Here is a 22,721-nt window from a genome sequence, read left to right as displayed (position 1 = left end):
GCCCTAGGGACTGAAAAACAAACCTAGCAAAGGGCCAAATCTGGCCTGCAGGCTGCAGTTTGGAGACCACTGATATATACCCAAACATACACTATTGCTCTATGATTAGGCACAAGTAGGGGGAGAAGCACGTTAGCGGGAAGATCCTGTGTGGAGTATTTTCCCTTGTGCTAAACAGTAAGTCTAGCCTATGGGACAGGTTCACATCTCTGCGTTTGCACCCAATGCATTTTTGGAAAGGGTCAGTGACTTTTTTAAATGCAAAATGTTGTGTTTTTTGTTCTATAGACTTAAATGGAGATGCTGCAGAAAAGCAGGGGGTAGGCATCCCTGAAGAGATAGGTTTTCAGAGTGCACCTAAAAGTGAGCAGAGTAGGCGATAGTCTGATGGATTGTGGTAGGGAGTTCCAGAGGATGGGGGAAGCCCTGGAGAAGTCCTGGAGATGAGCATGGGAGGAGGAGACAAGGGAGCTAGAGAGTAGGAGGTCTTGTGAGGAGCGGAAAGTACGGTTTGGGTGATACTTGGAGACAAGATCGGTGATGTAATTTGGGGCAGTGTTGTGAACGGCTTTATATGTCAGTGTTAGCATTTTGAATTTTATCCGTTGGGCAATTGGAAGCCAGTGGAGGGATTGGCAGAGAGGGGTGGCAGATACAGAACGGTTAGTGAGGTGGATGAGTCTGGCAGCAGCATTCATGATAGACTGAAGTGGGGATAGCCTGCGGTGAGGTAGGCCAATGAGGAGGGAGTTACAGTAGTAGAGGCGTGATATAATAAGGGAGTGAATGAGTTGCTTAGTGGTTTCTGGGTTAGGAACAGTCGTTTCTTAGAGATAAGTTGTTTACAGAGCTCAGCAGCTAAAGCTTACATGGATGAATGAGCCAGAGGTGCAACCCCCTTTTTATGGCTCAGTACAGTCTTTCAGTTACAGATAGACAGTCTGAAACAAAAACAGCTTCTGCTGGGCTTTCTGTTTGGAAAATCCATAGTGCTTTTTGAATCCAGTGTCATCAATGTTCCTCGTTTTAAATATTTTTTTTGTAGAATAATTTTTGTTTAATAAATATTAAAAATAGGAAATATTTCAGGGGCACCTGTACGATGAACATACAGTATGCAACCCACCATTACTGGTTCCTTCTTTTGAAAATGCTAAATCCCTGGTTCTTGATTCAACACCTTCAGTGCTTTCTGGCCCGCTGAAGTGAAACAGCTAAAGATCAGAAGTTCTGCCTTTCCTCTGAATTCACTAGCTGCTGGCTTAATTAATCAAAATAAGAAAATGATGTATGTAAACCCACGTCACACTCCCTTTAGAACTAGTTGCTTGCAAGGAACATTTTATTATATACTTTACAGTAGAGGTTCCAAGTGCCTAAAATGATGGCTTTAAATTTCATCGCCTCAAGAGATAGAAGCTAAAGATGAAACAAAAAAATTTATTAATAATCTGATATGACCTTTAAATGAGGACCAGCTGAGTCTGAAGATGGTAATGGCTGCTTCACCACTGTGCTTTACTGTAGTCATAACTTTTTTCTCTACCTATTAAAACAATTCACACTGGCATCTGGCCTCTTCCTCAGCCACAATGTCCTTTTTAAACTTTCCATTGTTCTTTTTTATGTTTGCTTTTGCCCTTTCAAACAGTGTATGTAATATTTTAGATAGTGGGCAAGCTAATATTCCATGTCTTCCAGATTATAATGGTATGTAGTTCTGGATTTGCAAGAGGATAGGAAATAGCAAAGTTAGAAATCAGTTTTTCTTAACCATGGTTCCATGGAACCCTACAGTTCCTCCTGAGGTTGCCAAGCGTTCCTTGGATAATGAGCAAAGGTGGGTTGATCTCCCACCTACAATGACCACAAATTCAAGGAGGCAATTTTCCTCTAGCTAACAATGTAAGTCCTTACTTCCACACTGACCACTAATTTTTGAGGACATTATTGTTTTTGCTGTCTGCATTTATGTTCTGCAATTATTTATTTCAAGAATATTACTGAAAATAATTTTGTAGGGGTTTGTAAAAAAAAGTTCTTCAATCTGTGTCAAATATGCTAGGCACGCCACATTAAATATTTTTTATTTAAAACTTCTTTCATATGATTGATCATGCTAATATAACCTGAGCTGTAGATATTATCTAAGAACCTGAATATTTTTTAAGGGTTTCTCAGAGGTACAAAGGTTGAGAAAGGCTATTATAAATTATAGTTTTACGAAGGCTGTGTGATAGCCACATGTAATTGTAACTATGGGCAAAATTAAAAATGACCTCAATGATGCAATCTGTCAAAAGTATTAAAACCAAAGGGTAAGAGTGTATGATTGCCACACCATTGGCTAGGTCCATTGATACTGAATTTTTTTTTCATACAAGATCAGACACAGATTGTATAAAAGTCCAACACATTTTGGGAGCATTGCTCCCTTCTTCAGGGCTTTTTTCTGTGTATATAACAAATAAGCAATGTTGGCCTTGATAGTAGACAAGCTCAAATGTATTTTGTACCTAGAGAAACAAGAAGTCTATTTACACCAGCTGGTGACAAGCTTTGTTTCTCCACCTTATCCAATCAGAGAATGCTTTAAATTCTTTCAGAGCATGCAAAGCAGTCTCTGAATAGCAATTCGTGCTTAGAGGCTCACATTTCAAGTCGATCACTGGAGTAGCAGTTTCTACTTCAGTGATTTACAGTCTCCAGGGTCATCGATCAGGTTGGTTATATACAGTTACATTGGTCCAAACAGGATCAATGTAACTATGTAAAAATATATATGATGCCTGGATACACCTCTATGCAATAACACAGAGAGGTATCTACCTCCAAAACAACCCTCCAGAGGGTTACAAAAGTGAATCTGACCTAGCTTAACATGGAAGCTAAATGAAACCCCTTGTATATACATCCTTGACTTTCCCCCAAGCTGAGATTAAAACATTTCTTCAATAAGCTCCGCAAACTGTGAAAGAGGCTTGTCTTTCCACTGATGTTTAAATGACAGAGGGTGTAACTTAGCACTAGGAGGAGGTGAGGCCTAATCCTGACTTTAAGAGAAGTATCTGTACAGTTGATGTGCATTAGACAACTGCTTATAACATTGATTCAGCAAAGGAAGTAGATATAATATATTTATTTTACAATTTTATTCTTACAGTGCCTATAAGTGATGAAGAGGAAGGAAATATACACTTTGACAAGAATAACAAGATGGTACCCGACCCATTTGACTCATCTTCTGGTTCTGTTAAACTGATTGCAATTAAGCCAGTTTCGATGCCGCCTTCACTGTCGGTGACAGATAGAAATCAGGAAATGTCCATCATTAATGGAGAGGTGAGAATTTGGGTCCTTGTGAAGGTCCACCATTACCACTGGCCTTATAGGTGAGAGGCCTCAAATTTATCTTTGAAGCAAGGAGGATGTTGGGATTAATAAAGCAGTAAGCTGGAAACAAATTTCACTATCAAATCCTTCAGGCTGGACATACACCCTACAGTTTTATTTATTGTATAATCTACGTACAATCTATGTTAGAATTAACAAGACTATGTAGTATAAGGGCCTACCTAAACAATTCATTCAATCAAGTAGGTCCATTTACTATATAGTCGATCTCAAATGAGTTTGGGCAGCCCTAGCTTTAGCAATAATTGTGTCATACAAAGGCATGCCTAAAGATTCAATGCAATCTATATGCAGTGTAGGCCCTTACACTACATATCCATATAATCAGTTTGTATTCTATGTGTAGAGGTTGAAAGTAAATGAAGGTTGGGTAGACTTATTCAATAATCTGAATATTCAGTATTAAAGGATATGGGTAAATGACAGATTTCAGCTGATTTCTCACCTCCAATTCCCATGGCCTAGAACAAGAGAGGAATCAGTTGGGGAGAAGGGGCATTTGCCCCCTGAACCAGTAATGTTACGATATCTTGGGCTGGTGGCCCTGCATGGTGACACATTATCACTCACACACTGATAAGATCTGAAGTCAGTGACCCATGGTGGTCATTATACAGACACCTGCTGAGATTTGTGATCATAGCATCTGGAAGACAAAAGTCTTATGGTATCGACTTCCTTTGTGGCTTTGAGATATCATGTAAACAAGAGCTAAGAAAACCAAGGAAAGCTGATTCTGAAAGATGTAAGAGTATGTCATAATAAATCATGTCCTTTGGGAACACCACCTTTCGCCATATTGACCAATCAATGCAGCATCAGGACACATTTTGTACAGTACAATTTCTTTAGCCTACAGTAATCTATCCTTATAATGAAGTGCTATTTGGTTGCCCCCCCAAGCCAAATATTCCCAGTTCTCCCCTGGCCTGGAGTCATCCTTAGGCAGGGTAAAGGTCTGTACCGACAGGCATATGCAGTTGGCTTTTCACATCAGTTTGAGATGCCTCTGGAATCCTTTAGAATTCATTGATTGGTGAATTCTACCAGCCCTAAAGTTGAACTATGGCTCCTTTTAAAATAAATCACATTGATGAATGTTGAAAGCCCAAGTTTTTTTTTATTTTGGATAAGGTAAAAAATTTTGGAACTTTTGTGCGATTGTTATTGCTGTGACTTAGTTGGGTGGAATTTCCCCAGTAACACCAGGGCAAAAAGTGAGGGTAAGGGAGGTCAACAAGTCAGGATGGTACAGGCACACAGTAACACAGCCTCACATAGGTTCTAACCTTCTCCTTTTTTTGTTTAAAAATATTGGCCACTTGTTCTTTGGTGAAAGATCCAAAGAATCGCTTTCTTCAAGAGGAATCGTTTCCCCAGTGGCGAGTCAATAATCAATGACTCAAGTGTATTATAATATTATGTTTGCAGTCTTACTGAAATAGATAATTAAAAAGAATTAGAATGGCTCAAAACCTTTACTTTCCTGGAGAAAAGGCTGCTCCTGGCTTTCTTCAGTGGTGGTCACTTGTCACATGCAAGTACAAGTTCACTTTAATCTCCTGTGACTAAATGATTAAACCTCTTACATGTAACTTAGCTCTAGAAATGAAGAAATCTTGTTCTCAGAAAGGATCCCAGCCAGTTGTTCTCATCTTTTTTCCGCCTCCTCAGCTTTGTGTTTTTGCATGAACAATTAAAATTTGAAAAAACACAGGCCAGATTTCCTCACAACATAACACAGTTCAATGAAATTGTTTTTGTCTTCTCCGCTCATACAGATTGGTTGAAAGTCTGCTGTGTGTTTGTAGAAAGGCTTTTGTCAAAGATGCACACATTGCCTCAGTCTCTAATTAGTACAATATTCTCTAAATAGCACAAGCAACATAACGTGGCAGATGTCCCCGCTAACACAATCACACAAACAGGAAAAAATACAAAATACGCAGCAACAAGGTTATCCACGAGAAAAAATGCAGTGCTGTACAGCATTGTTGTTAAGCATCCCATGTCTATTAACCACTAGCCTACAGGGCACTTATACCCCCTTCCTGCCCAGGCCAATTTCCAGCTTTCAGCGCTGTCACACTTTGAATGACAATTGCACGGTCATGCAACACTTTACCCATATGAAATTTTTATCATTTTTTTGTGACAGATAGAGCTTTATTACGGTGGTATTTAATCACCTCTGGGTTTTTTATTTTTTCTTAAACAAACCAAAAACCACTGAAAATTTTGAAAAAAAAATGTTTTTTCTTAGTTTTTGTTATAAAATTTTGTAAATAAGTGATTTTTCTCCTTCACTGATGTGCGCTAATGAGGCTGCACTGATGGGCACTGATAGGCTGCACTGATGGACACTGATAGTGGCACTGATGAGGAGGCAGTGGTAGGTGGCACTGATGGGCATTGACAGACATCACTGATGGGCACTGATATATGGCACTGATAGGCAGCACTGACTGGCACTAATAGGCGGCACTGACTGGCACTGATAGGCGGCACTGACTGGCACTGTTAGGTGGCACTGACTGGCACTGTTAGGTGGCACTGACTGGCACTGTTAGGCGGCACTGACAGGCACTGATAGCCACAACTGATGCTCACTGATAGGCAGCACTGACTGGCACCGATAGGCGGCACTGACTGACACTGATAGGTGGCACTGATTGGCAGCACTGATAGGTGGCACTGATTGGCATTGATAGGTGCCACTGACTGGAACTGATAGGTGGCACTGACTGGCACTGATGGGTGACACTGAAAGGCAGCTCAGATGGGCAATGATATGTGGCATTGATGTGCACTGGTAGGCACTGATATGTGGCACTGATGGGCACTGGCACGAGGCACTGATGAGCACTGACATAAGGCACTGATGGACACTGACAGGTGGCACTGCTGGGGCTACACTGATCATCAGGGCACACTGATCATCAGTGCCCTGATGATCAGTGTACATGTCCCCTCTGCGGAAAGCCGATAACCGGCATTTCCCTGTTTACATGTGATCAGCTGTGATTGGACACAGCTGATCACATGACCGAGCCGACATCTTCGGCTCTTTCCGTGATCGGTGATCTGCTGTGTCCTAGGGACACAGCGCACCGCCGATCGCCGTGCTGCCTGAGTGAGAATGGGAGGACGTCATATGACGTCCTTCCAGAATGAGAGAACCACCTTGCGCCCATCATATTACTATATGGCGAGCGGGAGGTGGTTAAAGTGATTCTGTGACTTAGAAAAAATCAGGGTATGGCTCTGGCATTTCCAGATAGTGACTGAGCTTGTCCACCTGTTAACGGCACAGAGAAACTGCATGCTGTCCAACTAAATTTTAAGTTTTCTGAGTTGATGGGTGAGTCAGCACTCCCTTGTGGTCACTGGACAGACCACCTCATAAGGCCTCACAGCAGAAGGAACATGCTTCACACCCTCCAGGGACACCTGGCACAGAGTAGTTTTGAGAGAATGTAGAACACATATTATCATCCACCAGTTCTTATACACCTTCCTCTTACCTTGCTTCAACCTGAAAGCTTGGAGAGAAGCCACCAAACACTTTGGCCTTGCACACTAGTAGACCAGGCCCAGTACTTCAGAGGCTTTGTTCCGCAGTCGGCCGCAAGATAGGGACCCTAACCCCCGAGAAAGGCAGATCAATTGGGCAGAATGGAGAAACATTAATATTAGGGAATGTTAATGCTCCTGACGTGTTAAACATGCAAGTGTACATATATTTGTTTATGCTTACCACCCATTTTAATGGACCAGCTTAAAGTGTATGAAAACTCTAAAGATGAACTCTTTTATTTGCTCACTTTTGGTCTGCTCAGTATACCATTGGAAGTGTTTTGTTATATTTGTTCCATATGTACAAAAAAACAACAGTTAATTTTGTCAGGAAGCTTGTGAATTGACAACTCCCTGTGCTATCTTCCCTGTGCACGGGGAGGGGTTATAGAGATGAAATGGGGGAGGTTTGAGTTCTGTGCAATTTATTGGAAATTAAGTGGAAATTAAGTGGGCAGGACACCATTTATAGGGCCCTAAAAGAAAATGAAAGTCATGGCAAGTCATTGGGGGCAGGATGAAAAAGAAGGATACAACTGTAAGAAAAAGCTGAGCACCAGCATCTTAAATAGTATGAAAAAAAGTTTTAATGTCATTCAAATTTTTCATTGTACAGCCCAACAAGCAAGAAAAAAAAGATGGTTTCATATTTTTTGAATTTTAGTGTTTCTTCAGACTCCTCTCAAAATCCCCTGAACATACTTCATGATATAGGTTTGCTTGCCATATTTAGAAACAAATGTCCAGGGGTGCCCAAAATTAAAAGGTTGCACATTTTGCTTGGTCCTCTTCTCCTGTTGCCCTTGTCATTGGCACACAAGTTGCATTATAGTAAATATAGCCCTACAGACAGGGTCTGTCTGATTGAAAGTCACAGACTTCCTTTCGTCTCTAATGAGGTGTAACATCCACAGTGTTTGAGGTAGACAGTGGTTATGTGATCCGGGCTGCCTAGGGTTTAGATAACAGGAGCTTGAAGGAGCTTGGGAGCAGTAGCATTTCCTTTCATGGTAATAATAGGATTTGGCAGTATACCCTATAGAAGCTCAGTATGTTATATTTTACTTCTTTTCTCCATCAGGTGAACAAAGCACTTAAGCAGAAATCTGACATAGAGCACTACCGCAACAAACTGCGTCTAAAAGCAAAAAGGAAAGGCTACTATGACTTCCCTCCAATAGACAACAGATCATTGAATGACAAGAAGAGGAAAGCCTTTGAGAAAACTCAAATGGAGATTGACAATGTGCTGGAAGGAAATACAGATTCTTCTCCCCCTTTTGTGGAGGCTAAAAACAGGTAGGCAGGACAGTAATCTGTTACTGTTTTTTATATATACAGTTAGGTCCATATATATTTGGACACAGGCACAATTTTCATACTTTGGGCTCTGTATGTCACCAGAATCAATTAAAATGAAACAATCCAAATGAATTTGAAGTGCAGACTTTCAGCTTTAATTCAAGGGGTTGAACATAAATATTAATTCAAGTGAAAATTTTAGGAACTGCAACCATTTTTATACATATAGGATCAAATGTAATTGGATGAATATAACTATAAATAAAATGTTCATTTTTAATATTTTGTTGAGAATCCTTTACTAGCAATGACTGCCTGAAGTCTGGAACCCGTGGACATTACCAAAGACTGGGTTTCCTCTTTTTTGATGTTTTGCAAGGCTCTAACTGCAGCTGTCTTCAGTTGTTCTTTGTTTGTGGGTCTTTCTGCCTTTAGTTTTGACTTCAGCAAGTGAAATGTATGCTCAATGGGGTTGAGATCAGGTGATTGACTCGGCCATTGCAGAATATTCCACTTCTTTTCCTTCCAAAGCTCCTGGGTTGCTTTTGCAGTGTGTTTTGGATCATTGTCCATCTGTACTGTGAAGCGTCGTCCAATCAACTTTGCTGCATTTGGCTGAATCTGGGCTGACAGTATATCTCTATACACTGCAGAATTAATCCGGCTGCTTCGTTCACATGATCAATAAACACCAAAGACCCAGTGCTACTGAAAGTCATGCATTCCCATGCCATCACACTGCCTCCACCATGTTTTACAGATGACATTGTGTGCTTTGGATCATGAGCTGTTCCAAGCCTTCTCCACACTTTTTTCTTCCCGTCATTCTTGTACAGAATAATCTTAGTTTCATCCATCCAAAGAATGCTTTTCCAGAACTGATCTGGCTTCTTTAGATGTTTTTTGGCAAAGTCTAATCTGGATTTTCTATTCTTCAGACTTATGAATGGTTTGCACCTTGTGGTGAACCCCCTGTATTTGCTCTCGTGAAGTCTTCTCTTGATTGTAGACTTTGACAATGATACGCCCACCTCCTGGAGAGTGTCCTTCACTTGTCTTGATGTTGTGAATGGGTTTTTCTTTACCATAGAGAGGATCCTACGATCATCCATCACTGTTGTCTTCTGTGGATGTCCATGCCTTTTTATGTTGCTGAGCTCACCAGTGCATTCTTCTTTCCTCAGAATGTACCAAACTGTTGATTTGGCCACTCCTAATGTTGCTGCTATCTCTCTAATGGATTTGTTTAGTTTTTGAAGCCTTACAATGGCCTGTTTCACTTGCATGGACAGCTCCTTTGAAAGCATTATGTAGGTTCACAGCAACAGATTCCAAATGCAAATATTACACTTAGAAGCAGCTCCAGACCTTTTACCTGTTTAATTGATGAAGAAATAATGGAGTAGCCCACACCTGGCCATGAAACAACTTTTGATTCAATTGTCTAATTACTTTTTGTCCCTTGAAAAAGAGGGGATGGCTACTCTTAAGAGCTGTAATTCCTAAACCCTTCCTCCAACTTGGATGTATATACCCTCAAATTAAACCTGAGAGTGTGCACTTTCAGCCCATGTGCTATGCCAGGGCCCATGTTGACTATGTTTAGCATTCCCCTGTTCACAGTACTATATTTAGAACATTTTAGATAGTGCTTTAATTTTGTCAAACGAAAACCTGATATTTTTTATATCTCTTAGTCTCCACTGGTCAGTTTGTTAAAATGTATTTCACGCCAAAACACCAATACAAACAAAGCTATACATCTACATTTTATATACAACTCAGAGCTTCATTCTGGCCAAAATTGAAATTAAGCCTTTAAAGAAGAACTTTCACTTAAATTTTTTTTCCGTGTCGTTCCCCCAGGACAAATTACATGTAGTACTTTTTCCCATGTTCCTACATGCTTTGTAAGCCTAGTTACAAGGCTGGAAATGTCAACCCCCCCCCACGGATGTCCAACAACATAGTTAGAAAGGAGATGTCTGTGTGGTAATTGTCACTTGCCCGAGACAAGCAGTGGCAAGAAGAATGAAATTGGGAAGCTGACATGCCCCCCCCCTCCCCATTCCTCTTGCCACTGCTTGTCTCGGATAAGTGCTTGAAGCCAACACAAGGCTGGCTATGAAGTAGCCATCTCCTTGCTAGCTATGTCGTTAGATGGCCTCAGGGGGAGGGGGGATCTCGCTGTCTGACCCCATTCCTAGGCTTACCAAGCACATAGGAACATGTAGCACAAAGTACTACATGTTTTTACACATGTATGGGCAAAACTTGTGCCCTTAGGAAAATATGCCTATAGGCATGCACATGTAAATGCAAGTATGGCATTCACACAGATATACCTATGTCAGATGTGTCCATAGGGTTGGCGTCACCCAGTACAAAAACATGTGGTGTCACCCCTCCAGAGAGGAAGGAGCGGTGCCAGTGTAGCGGTAAAATGAGTATCCTGTGAAGATATGTATCCCCTGAAGCAACTGTGCATGTGCTGGTTTCAAGCCGAAGAAGCCGATCTCCAACTTTAGCACAGAGCTGCCACAGTTAACCCCTTACAGGCTGCAAACCGCTGAAGCTGATCCCACGGATCACTATGGGTTGCAAGATCAGTTAACCCTGTATAGGTTGAACCTATACGGGGTTAACTGATCTTGCAACCCATAGTGATCCGGGATCACCCCAATAACTGGCCAGGACCTTCACAGAGCCCAGAAGCTCTGCTGGCATCCTGGTCCTGCACCCTCCTGTGATGGTGTCACCAGGTGCGGCCCGCACTCCCCTAGGGATGCCACAGACCTACGTACAGCATATTTTATAATTCATTTCTGTGGGCAGAACTGCACATAAACTAAGGCTCCTGGGCACCACAAATACAGGTGCATTTTATGCTGCATGCACATACACCTGCAAATCTGCCTGTGCGCATGAGCCCTAAAGGAAACCAATCACAAGAGGATTTATTGTAAACATGTTGATGCCTGGTGCTTGAAATATAGGTTTCAATGAGAAAGGTAAATGAGATCCTTTGTAATAAATGAAGTAGGTGTGGCTAATTAAATAGAAAACATTTGAAAAGATCAAACCAGTTTTTATTACAAATAATTTACACATTTCTTTAAATTAACATTATATTTAAAGTAACGATTTTCAGCCAAGAGGTGGAGGAAGAATATTCTAAAAAGTGAAGTTCATTGTGATATATATTTATAGGTGTTGCAGAATATAGATCATAATCCGGTAATAATGAAATTATATAATAACTGTTAGGATAAAAAAACACCAGCAATAATATTTGCATTCTATTTCACAGTCAATAAAACTAGTTAGAAGCCGGAGGTTATTTATCATTGACTGAGAAATAAATACATTTAGGTTTGGGTGAATGATTACTGGAAATTAAGACGCTGTTGCAAAGGGGAGTTATTGACTGTGTAATGAATTATCAGGATGGGGCCACTCTGGAAGGAATCGGATTATTCTCTCTGCGGTGCTGCTATGGTTGAAAGCAGTAAAGGGTGAACGATTAAAAAGTGTAAATCATCCGGTGTGGGGAACCAGAGCAAAATACAATCCTGGCCATAAAAGCTGCTGATGGAATACAGAGAGATTAAACTGTATGTGGGTGGACGGGATGCAGTCATTGTACAATGATAACTCATGCTGCAAATGTTGGGTTGCTAACTATCTATCTACATCCCTTTTCAGTTATCTATTTATCTCTCTCTCTCCTTTGCCTTCTCTGTTATCTATTTATCTCTCTCTCTCTCCTTTGCCTTCTCTGTTTAAATCTATCTACAGTATCTATCTATCTATCTATCTATCTATCTATCTATCTATCTATCTGTAGCACCCTCTAGTGTGCTACTAGAATAGTATAGTGTAGCATTGGTAACATCATCATGTGTGACTCATGGTAGTTGTGTGAGTCAGGGCTGCTGTTAGAAACTATGGGGCCCCATACAGCCAACCTGACAGGACCTTCCTCCCCCCAAAAAAGTCTGTTTACCATGCTTCAGTTGTTAATACACAGGGAGTGATCAGTACTGATAATAAATGTACCGGTGTGATACTATGTGCTAACACAACCCCGACAACAAAATATATACTTTCTTCCCTGAAAGTCCAAAATGCACAGTCCAACTTTTAGTCAGCGTCTCTGTATTTTAAACACCCAGTAATGCTGATATCTTCTTAATAAATATTCTTCCTCCACAAGTGATAAAAATCCTCTTCTTCCACTTAATACCCTCGAAAAAATATAAATCGCATATAGTGCATTATCTACAATGCATGATATCCAACACACACCTGCATTCAAGCCTTACATCACCAAGTGCAATGTAAAGCGTTGGATGCAGTGGTGTAAAGCATACCGTCACTGGACCCTAGAGCAGTGGAGACGTGTTCTCTGGAATGACAAATCTCACTTCTCTGTCTGGCAATCTGATGGACGTGTCTGGGTTTGGCCGTTACCAGGAGAACAGTACTTGCCTGACTGCACTGTGTCAAGTGTAACGTTTGGTGGAGGGGGATTATGGTGTGGGGTTGTTGTTTTTCAGGGGTTGGGCTTGGCCCCTTAGTTCCAGTGAAGGGAACTCTTAAGGTGTCAGCATACCAAGACATTTTGGACAATTTCATGCTCCCAACTTTTGTGGGAACAGTTTGGGGATGGCCCCTTCCTGTTCCAACATGACTGCGCACCAGTGCACAAAGCAAGGTCCACAAAGAAATGGATGAGCGGGCTTGGGGTGGAGGAACTTGATTGGCCTGCAGAGTCCTGACCTCAACCCGATAGAACACATTTGGGATGAATTAGAGTGGAGAATGCAAGCCAGGCCTTCTCATCCGACATCAGTGCCTGACTTCACAAATGAGCTTCTGGAAGATTGGTCAAACATTCCCATAGACACTCCCAAACCTTATGGACGGCCTTCCCAGAAGAGTTGAAGCTGTTATAGCTGCAAAGGGTGGGCCAACTCAATACTGAACCCTACGGATTAAGACTGGGATGCCATTAAAGTTCATATACGTGTAAAGGCAGGTGTCCCAATACTTTTGGCAATATAGTCCATCTATCTATCTATCTATCTATCTATCTATCTATCTATCTATCTATCTAACTATTGTTTAAAAGTAATATTCAGTCTCTAGAAAAAAAACTAAAAGCCAGCAGTTACAAATACTGTAGCTACTGACTTTCAATAAAAGGTCACTTACCTTTCTGTCCTCACCCACGCTGGTTCATAGCTGGGCTTCGGGTCCCCAGTGATGTCATGTTTAGTGTCTGAAGCCAGCTGTGACTCCTTGCGGTGAGTCCCACTGAGCTTTGTGAATGGTCCTGTGACAAGTCCCAGAAGATTGCAGATTTGCAGGGTGGGAAAGAACCCCTGGTGGAATTGCTAAGGCTAAACTGGGTACCCACTCCCCCCCTAAAAAGAATAAACCTCCAATAATGTTGGGGGGGGGGGGTGGGGTTCTTAAAAGTGGAACTTCCTGATTAGAGTGAAGTTCTGCTGTAATGTATATCTTTGTATGTATGTATGTATGTATGTATCTATCTATCTATCTATCTATCTATCTATCTATCTATCTATCTATCTATAGCACCCTCAGTGCAGGAATACAGGTACTCCCCCTCCTGGATCACGCCTTGCCTCTTACCCACCTCTGAGCACCGTCCCTTGGTTCCATCCCCCTACCCACCTCTAAATATCACCCCTTTTACGGACTACAGAATCAAGTATTATTTTGTAGTGCTCAGTAATTTGTATAGAATTTGTTAATAACAACAAAAAGAGCAATAACATAGATCCCCTGCAGCCAGCAACAATATATCCCCTTAGCAACAATAGACCCTCTTAAAAAATACCCCCAGCAACAAAAGACACCCCCAGCAACAATAAATCTCACAAAATTCAGCATCCATAGACCCAGCAGCAGCCAGCAACAATAGACCACTCCCTCAACAGTTGATCCCTCACATCAACAATAGATCCCACACCAGCAACAAAATACCTCTCCAGCTACAATAGATCCACCCAGGGACAAAAGATCTCCCAGCAGCCAGCAACAATAGACCATCAACACACCCCAGCACCCCTTGCCATTACATACATTCTGGAGGTGGCGGATTTGCGTTCCCGCTGAACAAAAGCCATCTATCTATCTATCTATCTATCTATCTATCTATCTATCTATCTATCTATCTATCTTAGATTGTAAGCTCCAAGGAGCAGGGCCCTCCTAACCCTCTTGTATTGAACTGTATCGTTCCTGTATTGTCTCCCTTTATATCGTAAAGCGCTGAGCAAACTGTTGGCGCTAAAATCCTGTATAATAATAATAATTATCTATCTATCTATCTATCTATCTATCTATCTATCTATCTATCTATCTATCTATCTTTCTTTCTTTCTTTCTTTCATTTTCTTTTCTTTTCTTTCTTTCTTGTTACTATTTATCTCTTTCTCTCCTTCATGTTCTCTGCATACTTCTATCCAAAATGAAAAAAATAAAGTTTTGCCTTTAGTTTCACTGTAAAGCAATATTACTTGAAGCAGTCCTGTAATATTCAGAGACCCCTCCTAAACCTCACCAATCACACGACTGTGTCTTAGCTTTGGCTGCCGCATAGCAGTCACCTCTCCCTGTTACTAAAGGCACGGCTAGGCTGGCATCCTTTCCTGCCTACGACCTCTCCAGGACCACCAGGGAGACCTTACCACTGACATCACTTTTATCTTTCCAGAAAGTGGGAAACTCTTGAAACTTTGGAAGTAAGTGGTAAAATGTTAGCGGCTAATACTGTCAGTGTATTTTATCCCCTGCTGCTATGGAACTTCATTTAATATGATCAAATTCTAACATAACACGGAGCTTGCGTGAAATGGTGATTAACATGCCTCCTTGTGTACGGACTAATGAGAACCCTCATAGAGATAGTCAGAGAGATAATATAACGTTCTGCAATTAGGTCAGTAATGATCACAGGGGACTGTTAAAGCTTACTGAATTAGCTATGTTATCATGGAGTTTACATCAAAGCTCGATGGTGTATTTTATGATGAAAATGCATTTTATTAATTTGCCAGAATTAAACTCAGTAGTTATATTGCCAAAGCTTTCACCTTCAGAGAAAGAGTTTAGTACATTTAGTGCACACTTTGAGATTTTACTTAATGTCATTTGAAAGTAATTACAGATGTGACTCCTTTCCTGCTTGATGTTCCATATTTTGATTACCGTATTTCATGTCCTAATTTTTAAATACTCCTTCTACTGGTCATCTGTGCATGGGGGTATGAAATTAGTAACCCTGTTCAGTCACTGCATTTAAAGGTAAACTCCAGGCTAAACAAATAACATCTAAATACAAGAGGCATGTTTATTAGTACTTAAAGCATGGGGCTCTGTTTTTAAACAAAATATCCTTGGACGAATGTCACAAGCTGCCAAAAAAAAACCCAACTTAATGTGGTTCAGTAGCGCAATATATCATATTGTAAATAAAAACGATAAAACAAAAAATCCAAATGTGACTTTTAGTGTGAAAAAGTCCTAAATAAAGTCCCACAAAAATCTTCAAGTTCTCCAAACGACTTCACCACGTGTAAAATAATAAATGTCCCCCCTTTCGGGTGTACATTCACCAAATGAATTTGCCCCCCACTTTCATGGTTGGCCAAATCGCTTAAAGAAAACAATCACCATCTCCCATACACCAAGATGTCAATCTCTTCAGGATGCATTGGTATCATTCCGTGGATTGGTTGGTAACGGATATACAGGCATAGAAAATGGTCACAACCACCTTTCTTCCTCTTCTGTAATCACCTCCCAAATGGTCATGTAAGGGAAAAAAGCACAAAAGAGAAATCCAAATGGTGCAGTACAAAATTGCCTTCTTTATTGACCCAAATAGATAGCCACTTACAAGAATAAAATGTATAACAAGCTCAAAAATGCTGCAGATAGTGAAACCAAACCATGTGAAGCCCTGCAGTGCTCTCACCACCGCCAAGTGACACAAAATGGTGCGAATCATGTCACTTCCGGTTCCGCTTTCGGCACTTCCGGTTGCCGCACAGTCCCGCGCTGAATCGTTTCGTCACTTCCAACTTCCTCATAGGGCTCTATTTGAGGCTATTCAGGAATATATTTAGATGAAAGTTTTGGTTTCCTGGAGTTCAGCTTTAAATGTTTAAAGCGAAAGTGTAGCGTGCAGCCTTTGGTGGCTTCCATTGTTGTTCTCAACAACATTTCAAATGGTTTCTGTTTGCTGCTTCTGTAAATAGCTTTTCATACCAGGAACACACTTAAATTATCTGTGATCGGGTTTGTCAGTCTCTGACAATGTGCAGGCAGCTGTCCATGAGCTTTATAAATGTCCACATAGACTGAACAACAGCTAATTAACCTGTCAATATGAATTAAGACACCCTGACAAGGAACAATACTGGCTATTGTAAGTTTGCTTAGGAACTGATGATAGGTTCATTAAAAGCATACTGCTTACGTAAGTAAAACAAATGTATGGGCTCCACAGAGTTCCAGTACTTAAAATGACTTAAAGTGAATCATTATTACAAAGCAAAAAAAATTCCTCCAACCATAACCAGAGTTAGGTAGGTTAATTGGATCCTGTCTAAATTGGTCCTAGTATGTGTATGAATGTAAGTTAGGGACCTTAGATTGTACACCCCTTGAGGGTTAGCGACTGATGTGAATGTACAATATATATATATATATGTATGTAAACCACTGCATAAATTGACAGCACAATATACCGTAAGTACCTGTAATAAATAAATGTATGATATTTGCCTACTCATATGGCTATTACATTTTTTTAAATGAGAAGCAAACTATGGGTCCTTTGGAGAGGAAGAGGCTATTAATTTAGTAATTCTGCATTTGAATGTAAAGGTGCATTTCATCATTGCTCAATTCTCTCTTGCTGTCATGGATGAGTCTTTCAAAGACTGAATGCTTATACTGTATGCAGGTTTTTTTTCCAAGTGAATAAGTAAAGGCACTCCCGTCTTCCAAGTCACCCTTATCCCCACTCTGCACCCACCTCTGAGCACCATCCCTTTGTTCCACCTCATGTTCCTGTCTCCCTATGTACTGCTCCTTTTAGAGAATACAGAGCCAAGTATCATTTTGTGGTGCTAAGAAATTTGTATGGAATGTGTTAATGATAGCAAGTAAAGCAGTAGACCCCCCTCAGCAACAATAGACCCCCTCAGCAACTACAGGCCCCCCAAAACAAAATATCCCCCAGCAAAAATAGATCCCTCATAACTAAATACCAATGCAGCAGCAATAGATCTACCCCAGCAACATTAGGCACTCAACAGCAACACTTTTTAAGAGGTTAACAATCAATCTTCCAGCAGCCAGTATCAATAGACCCTCCAATACCCAGCAACTATAGACCTCTCCATCAACAGTAGATCCCTCACAGCAATAATGACTCCCCAACAACCTACTACACCACCAACAACAATGGATCCCTGCCAGCAAAAATAGAGCTCCATGCAAAATAGATTCCCCAGCAACAATAGACCCCCCAGCAGCCAGCATCGGTAGACCCTCCAGCACACCCCAGCACCTCTTGCCATTACAAACATTCAGCACTGGAGGTGCTGGAACTGAGTTCTTCCACATTCCCACTGAAAAAAAGCCCTGACTATATGAAGGTTAAAAAGTTACTTCTGAGCTAATCTCAATTTGATGATGCACTGTGTAGTGTAGAGCTTGTCTGCCACGGTAGCAGACCACCCACGCATCATTAGTGGTGATATCCATTTAGCATAGGTCAGAGGAAAACATGTCAACTTACAAGTTATTATTCTTCTTATTATAATACTGGATTTATATAGAGCCAATTGTTTTCTCAGCTCTTAAGGCCAAGGCTAGACATATTGCTGAAAATGGTCTAGGGGTTTCAGAGATTTCTTTTGTAGCATATTTTCATGTTTGAACAAGTAGGGATGCTGATTTTCATGTTTTGGGCTTTTTTTTGGATATATTTTTAATCTGGTATGCAAAAGATAACTTCAGTGGTAACATAGTGCTTTAGAAATTAAAAAAAGACAGTACAGTTACAATACAATTTATTAAAAGGAGAGTCCTACTCGTGGGAGCTTACAATTAGAGATGAGCGAATTATTCAAAAATTCGGTTTGGCTGATTCGCCGAATTCGCGGAATAAATTCGCTTCGAGCCGAATATATTCGCTGCGAATTTAACTTATAAAAAGGGTGTTTCTAGGCTTCAGAGAGCCTTTATATTAGTGTAGAACACTGTACCTTTAATTTAAATGCCCTTGGAGTCTGCTGGGGAAGAGAAATAATACTGTCAGTCAGTATGACATGCAGATGAGTGCCGTCGATCTTAGAATCACCGCACACTTCACTCATTTGGGCAGTCACGGGGCCAAAACCAGAGTGTGGAGCCACAGTGTGGCGGTGGAGGCAGCAGCAATGGGAGGCCATACAGCACCCTATGACAAAATGGAACCCACCAGCAGTGTGAGGAGACATTGTGGGCCATTTGTGCCAAGGAATGCGAGGGACTCCCTGCCTCCATCTCCACAGCATACTGCCACGGTGCGTCTGGGTCCTCTGTCTCCTCCTCCTCCTCTACCAGATGCTCCTGCTCCTCCACTCCTGTCCGCTGAGTGGAAAAACCACCCATTTCACTCAATAATTCCTGAGCACCAATGTCCTCCTCTACCTCCTCCTCTTCTTCCTGTCCTGCCCCCACAGGGGTCATGTGGCGTTGAGATCTGTGCGCCACGTCTACCGCACCCTGACCAGCCATTGTTAACAGCATTTGTTCCAGGACGTGCAACAGAGGAATGACGTCGTTCATCCCATAGTCCTGCCGACTCACGAATAGCGTGGCCTCCTCAAAGGGCCTGAGCAAGCGGCAGGTGTCACGCATGAGCTGCCAATGGCTGACATCTAAGTTACACAGGGGAGTACCTTTATCCGCTTGTAACATCAGGAAATCGGTGATGGCCTTTCGCTGTTCGTAAAGGCGGTCTAACATATGTAGGGTTGAATTCCACCTTGTTGCAACGTCGCAGATCAGGCGATGCTGTGGAATTCCGTTCTGCCGCTGCAGCTCAAGGAGGGTGTGCTTTGCGGTGTAGGAATGGCTGAAATGCATGCAAAGTTTACGTGACATTTTAAGGATGTCTTGCAGTGGGATGGTGGATTTTAGGAACCGCTTGACAACCAGATTGAACACGTGAGCCATGCATGGCGCATGGCACAACCTTCCTTGACGCAGAGCAGACACCATGTTCTTTCCGTTGTCGGTCAACATGGTTCCGATTTTCAGTTTGCGCGGAGACAGCCATCTGTCGATTTCTCTGTTCATTACACTCAGAAGTTCCTCCCCTGTGTGACTACGTTCGCCAAGGCATACCAGGTGCAGCACAGCGTGACACCATTGCCCCCTGCACATGTGATATGCCGGTCGGGTAATGGGACTTGGCACGGGGGTGGCGGCTGAGGACACGGCGGAAGAAGAGGTGGTAGAGGCGGACATCTTTGCTGGACCAAGGACGTGCAAACGTGGAGGCAAAAGCGGCGTGACCTGTCCAAGTTGCTGGTGCGGCTGTGCCGGCACCACGTTCACCCAGTGGGCCGTAAATGACATGTACTGTCCCTGACCGTAGTTACAGCTCCACACGTAGGCGCTGCCGTGCACTTTGGCAGAGACCGACATGCTCAAAGACTGGCCCACCATCTCTTCTACATGTGAATGCAGGGCTGGCACTGCCTTTTTGGCGAAGAAATGCCGGCTTGGCACTCTCCACCGCGGCTCGGCACAAGCCATCATTTCTCGGAAAGGTGCTGAGTCCACCACTTGGAAAGGGAGGGACTGCAGCACCAGCAACTTGGACAGGAGGACGTTCAGCTTCTGCACCGTCGAGTGCGTGCTCGCAAACTGTTGTCTCTTGGAAACGGATTCCAAGAAAGACTGCTGACGGAATCCGTGAAGAGGAGTAGCAGGAGAAGGAGCATCTGAACGAGCGGAAGATGCCAACGAGTGACAACTCCCCTCAGCAGAGGTGTTGGAGCCTTGACTGGCTGATAGAGGGCGATTGACGTCGGGTGACGGAGCAAGTAACGGAGCGGGTGATGGAGCGGGGGCTGGGGCAGGCAGAACCGCCGTATCTTTATCACGGTTTTCCCAGGCCACCGAATGGCGACGCTGCATATGCTGACGCAACGCTGTAGTCCCAACATTGGCCCCCTGGCCACGCTTGACTTTCTGGCCACATAGTCGACATACGGCTACGTTTACTTCCTCGGGCGGCTTGACGAAAAATTGCCACACCGCCGAGTAGGAAACTTTGCCCCCGCTACTCCTCACTGGCTGACTGCTACTTCCTCCGTGCACACCGGCACCACTACTGGCCGTGGTGGTAGACTGCAGTGGAGCTGGTGCTCTACTCCGTGGCCGTTTGGCTCCACTGACACTGCTGCGACCCTGCTGCCTCCTGGGCAACCCACCGACTGTTTTGCTCGCTGGCAAGCTGGCACCCTCTTCTCCTGATGATGCGGAAGCAATAGCCTGATGACGACGAGGCTGCCAAGTGCGATCAGCCTCATCATCATCAATTAGGGTCTCCGCGTCACTACTAGCCCCCTCGGCTGCGTGTGGGTCAGGAGACAGACCTGTCTCTAGACCGGCTACCGAGCCACTCTCCTCGCCAGTACTTCTTCGCCTGGCTGCTGAAGAGGCGGATGTCTCCCCCCGTTCCTGACCGCCCTCTGTTAGCTCTTCCTCACTGTACAGTGGGGCTGAGCCCACAGCATGCGATACTTCGCTTGGTGAGGGAACACCAAAGGACAGGGGCAGGTCGAGGACACGTGATTTCAGTGGGCTTGCTCCCGGGCCATGTCAACTAACGGTTGTGTCTGACGTACCCACCGACCGTAGGCTGTAGGTGTCAGAGGTGACCTGGGAAGAGGAAGACGACCAAGTCAACCAATCGATGACGGCAGGGTTGTCGGTGGAGACACGACCGCTGGATGACACCAGGAGCACTGGCCTCTGGCTGCGACTAGTGCTGCCTCGACCCCTTCCTCTGCTGCCACGTCTGCTCGCTCCTGAAACATTGCCTCCTCTGCCACTCCTCTGCGTGTTGTCTGACATACTCTTTAATTCAATAAGCACCCCAAAAATAAAACCGGATTTAACTCTTTGAACGTACAATAGTGGTTGTGAAGCAGAAAGTCAGTTTATTTACCACAATTGGTCAATTGCAGCTTGCCGTTGGCTGGAAACTGTACGTTTATGTCACTGGAATGCACTAATCACCCAAAAAATATTACCGCCACCCGGCGTGTAAATGGATCTAACTCTTTGAACGTACAATAGTGGTTGTGAAGCAGAAAGTCAGTTTATTTAGCACAATCGGTCAATTGCAGCTTGCCGTTGGCTGGAAACTGTACGTTTATGTCACTGGAATGCACTAATCACCCAAAAAATATTACCGCCACCCGGCGTGTAAATGGATCTAACTCTTTGAGCGTACAATAGTGGTTGTGAAGCAGAAAGTCAGTTTATTGTACACAATCGGTCAATTGCAGCTTGCCGTTGGCTGGAAACTGTACGTTTGTGTCACTGGAATGCACTAATCACCCAAAAAATATTACCGCCAGCCGGCGTGTAAATGGATTTAACTCTTTGAATGTACAATAGTGGTTGTGAAGCAGAAAGTCAGTTTATTTTGCACAATCGGCAAACTGCAGCACCAACTGTGCACGACAGCCACTAAAAAAAAAGGGTGTATGTCACTTTAAATTTTCGATTCTTTGATAGCTGTGGCCCTAAGTAACGATTCTGTGTCCCTGAGTAACAATTCTGTGTCCCTGAGTAACGATTCTGTGTCCCTGAGTAACGATTCTGTGGCCCTAAAGTCTCTGTGGCCCTAACTCTGTCCCTTAATACACACAGGTCTGTCTCTCTTGAATGACCGGAGGCTAATGGAGAATTCTAAGATGGCCGCGATTTATAGCTCCACCATTACACAGTGCTGGCTGGCTGCTGATTGGCTAATGCGATCACATGTCATGAATGCATTATGGGTCAGCGCGCCTTGTCTGCGCGCCTTCCCAGAGATCCCCGCCCCATCTTCTCTGTACATTTTCTCCGTCGCCACACATGTCGCCGCCATTTTTGGGAAAATTCGATTCGTGCATCCGAAGTTTGCTAATCTTCGGATTCGTCGCGAATAGAATTTTTCCAAATCTTCGGAACGAATTCCACTTCGTCATGTTCGATTCGCTCATCTCTACTTACAATCTAAGAGGAAGGGACAAGTAATACAAAAGGTAGGGGATGAGCTGATGGAGAAGAAAAACGTAATTTTTTTTAGGTGAAGGAGAGATTGGCTTCCCAGA

General features: G+C 42.9%; 1 protein-coding gene across 2 annotated transcripts in view; it reads left to right on the top strand.

Moving 5' to 3' along the window:
- KIAA1549L (KIAA1549 like) overlaps positions 1–22,721 on the top strand; it is a 216,674-nt gene that overhangs the window by 143,642 nt on the left and 50,311 nt on the right. For both annotated transcript variants that reach the window (XM_089675874.1, XM_089675873.1), the window contains exons 14-15: positions 3,164–3,342; positions 8,072–8,289. In XM_089675874.1, coding sequence (XP_089532000.1) covers positions 3,164–3,342; positions 8,072–8,289 — 397 coding nt within the window. The remainder of the gene's footprint in view (positions 1–3,163; positions 3,343–8,071; positions 8,290–22,721) is intronic.

This window comes from Staurois parvus, unplaced genomic scaffold, assembly GCF_062004578.1.
Source record: "Staurois parvus isolate SC_StPar_1 unplaced genomic scaffold, SC_StPar_1.0 ptg000159l, whole genome shotgun sequence".
Lineage (NCBI taxonomy): Eukaryota > Metazoa > Chordata > Amphibia > Anura > Ranidae > Staurois > Staurois parvus.
Note: the sequence above shows the minus strand (reverse complement) of the source record. Positions and strands in the feature narration are given on the sequence as shown.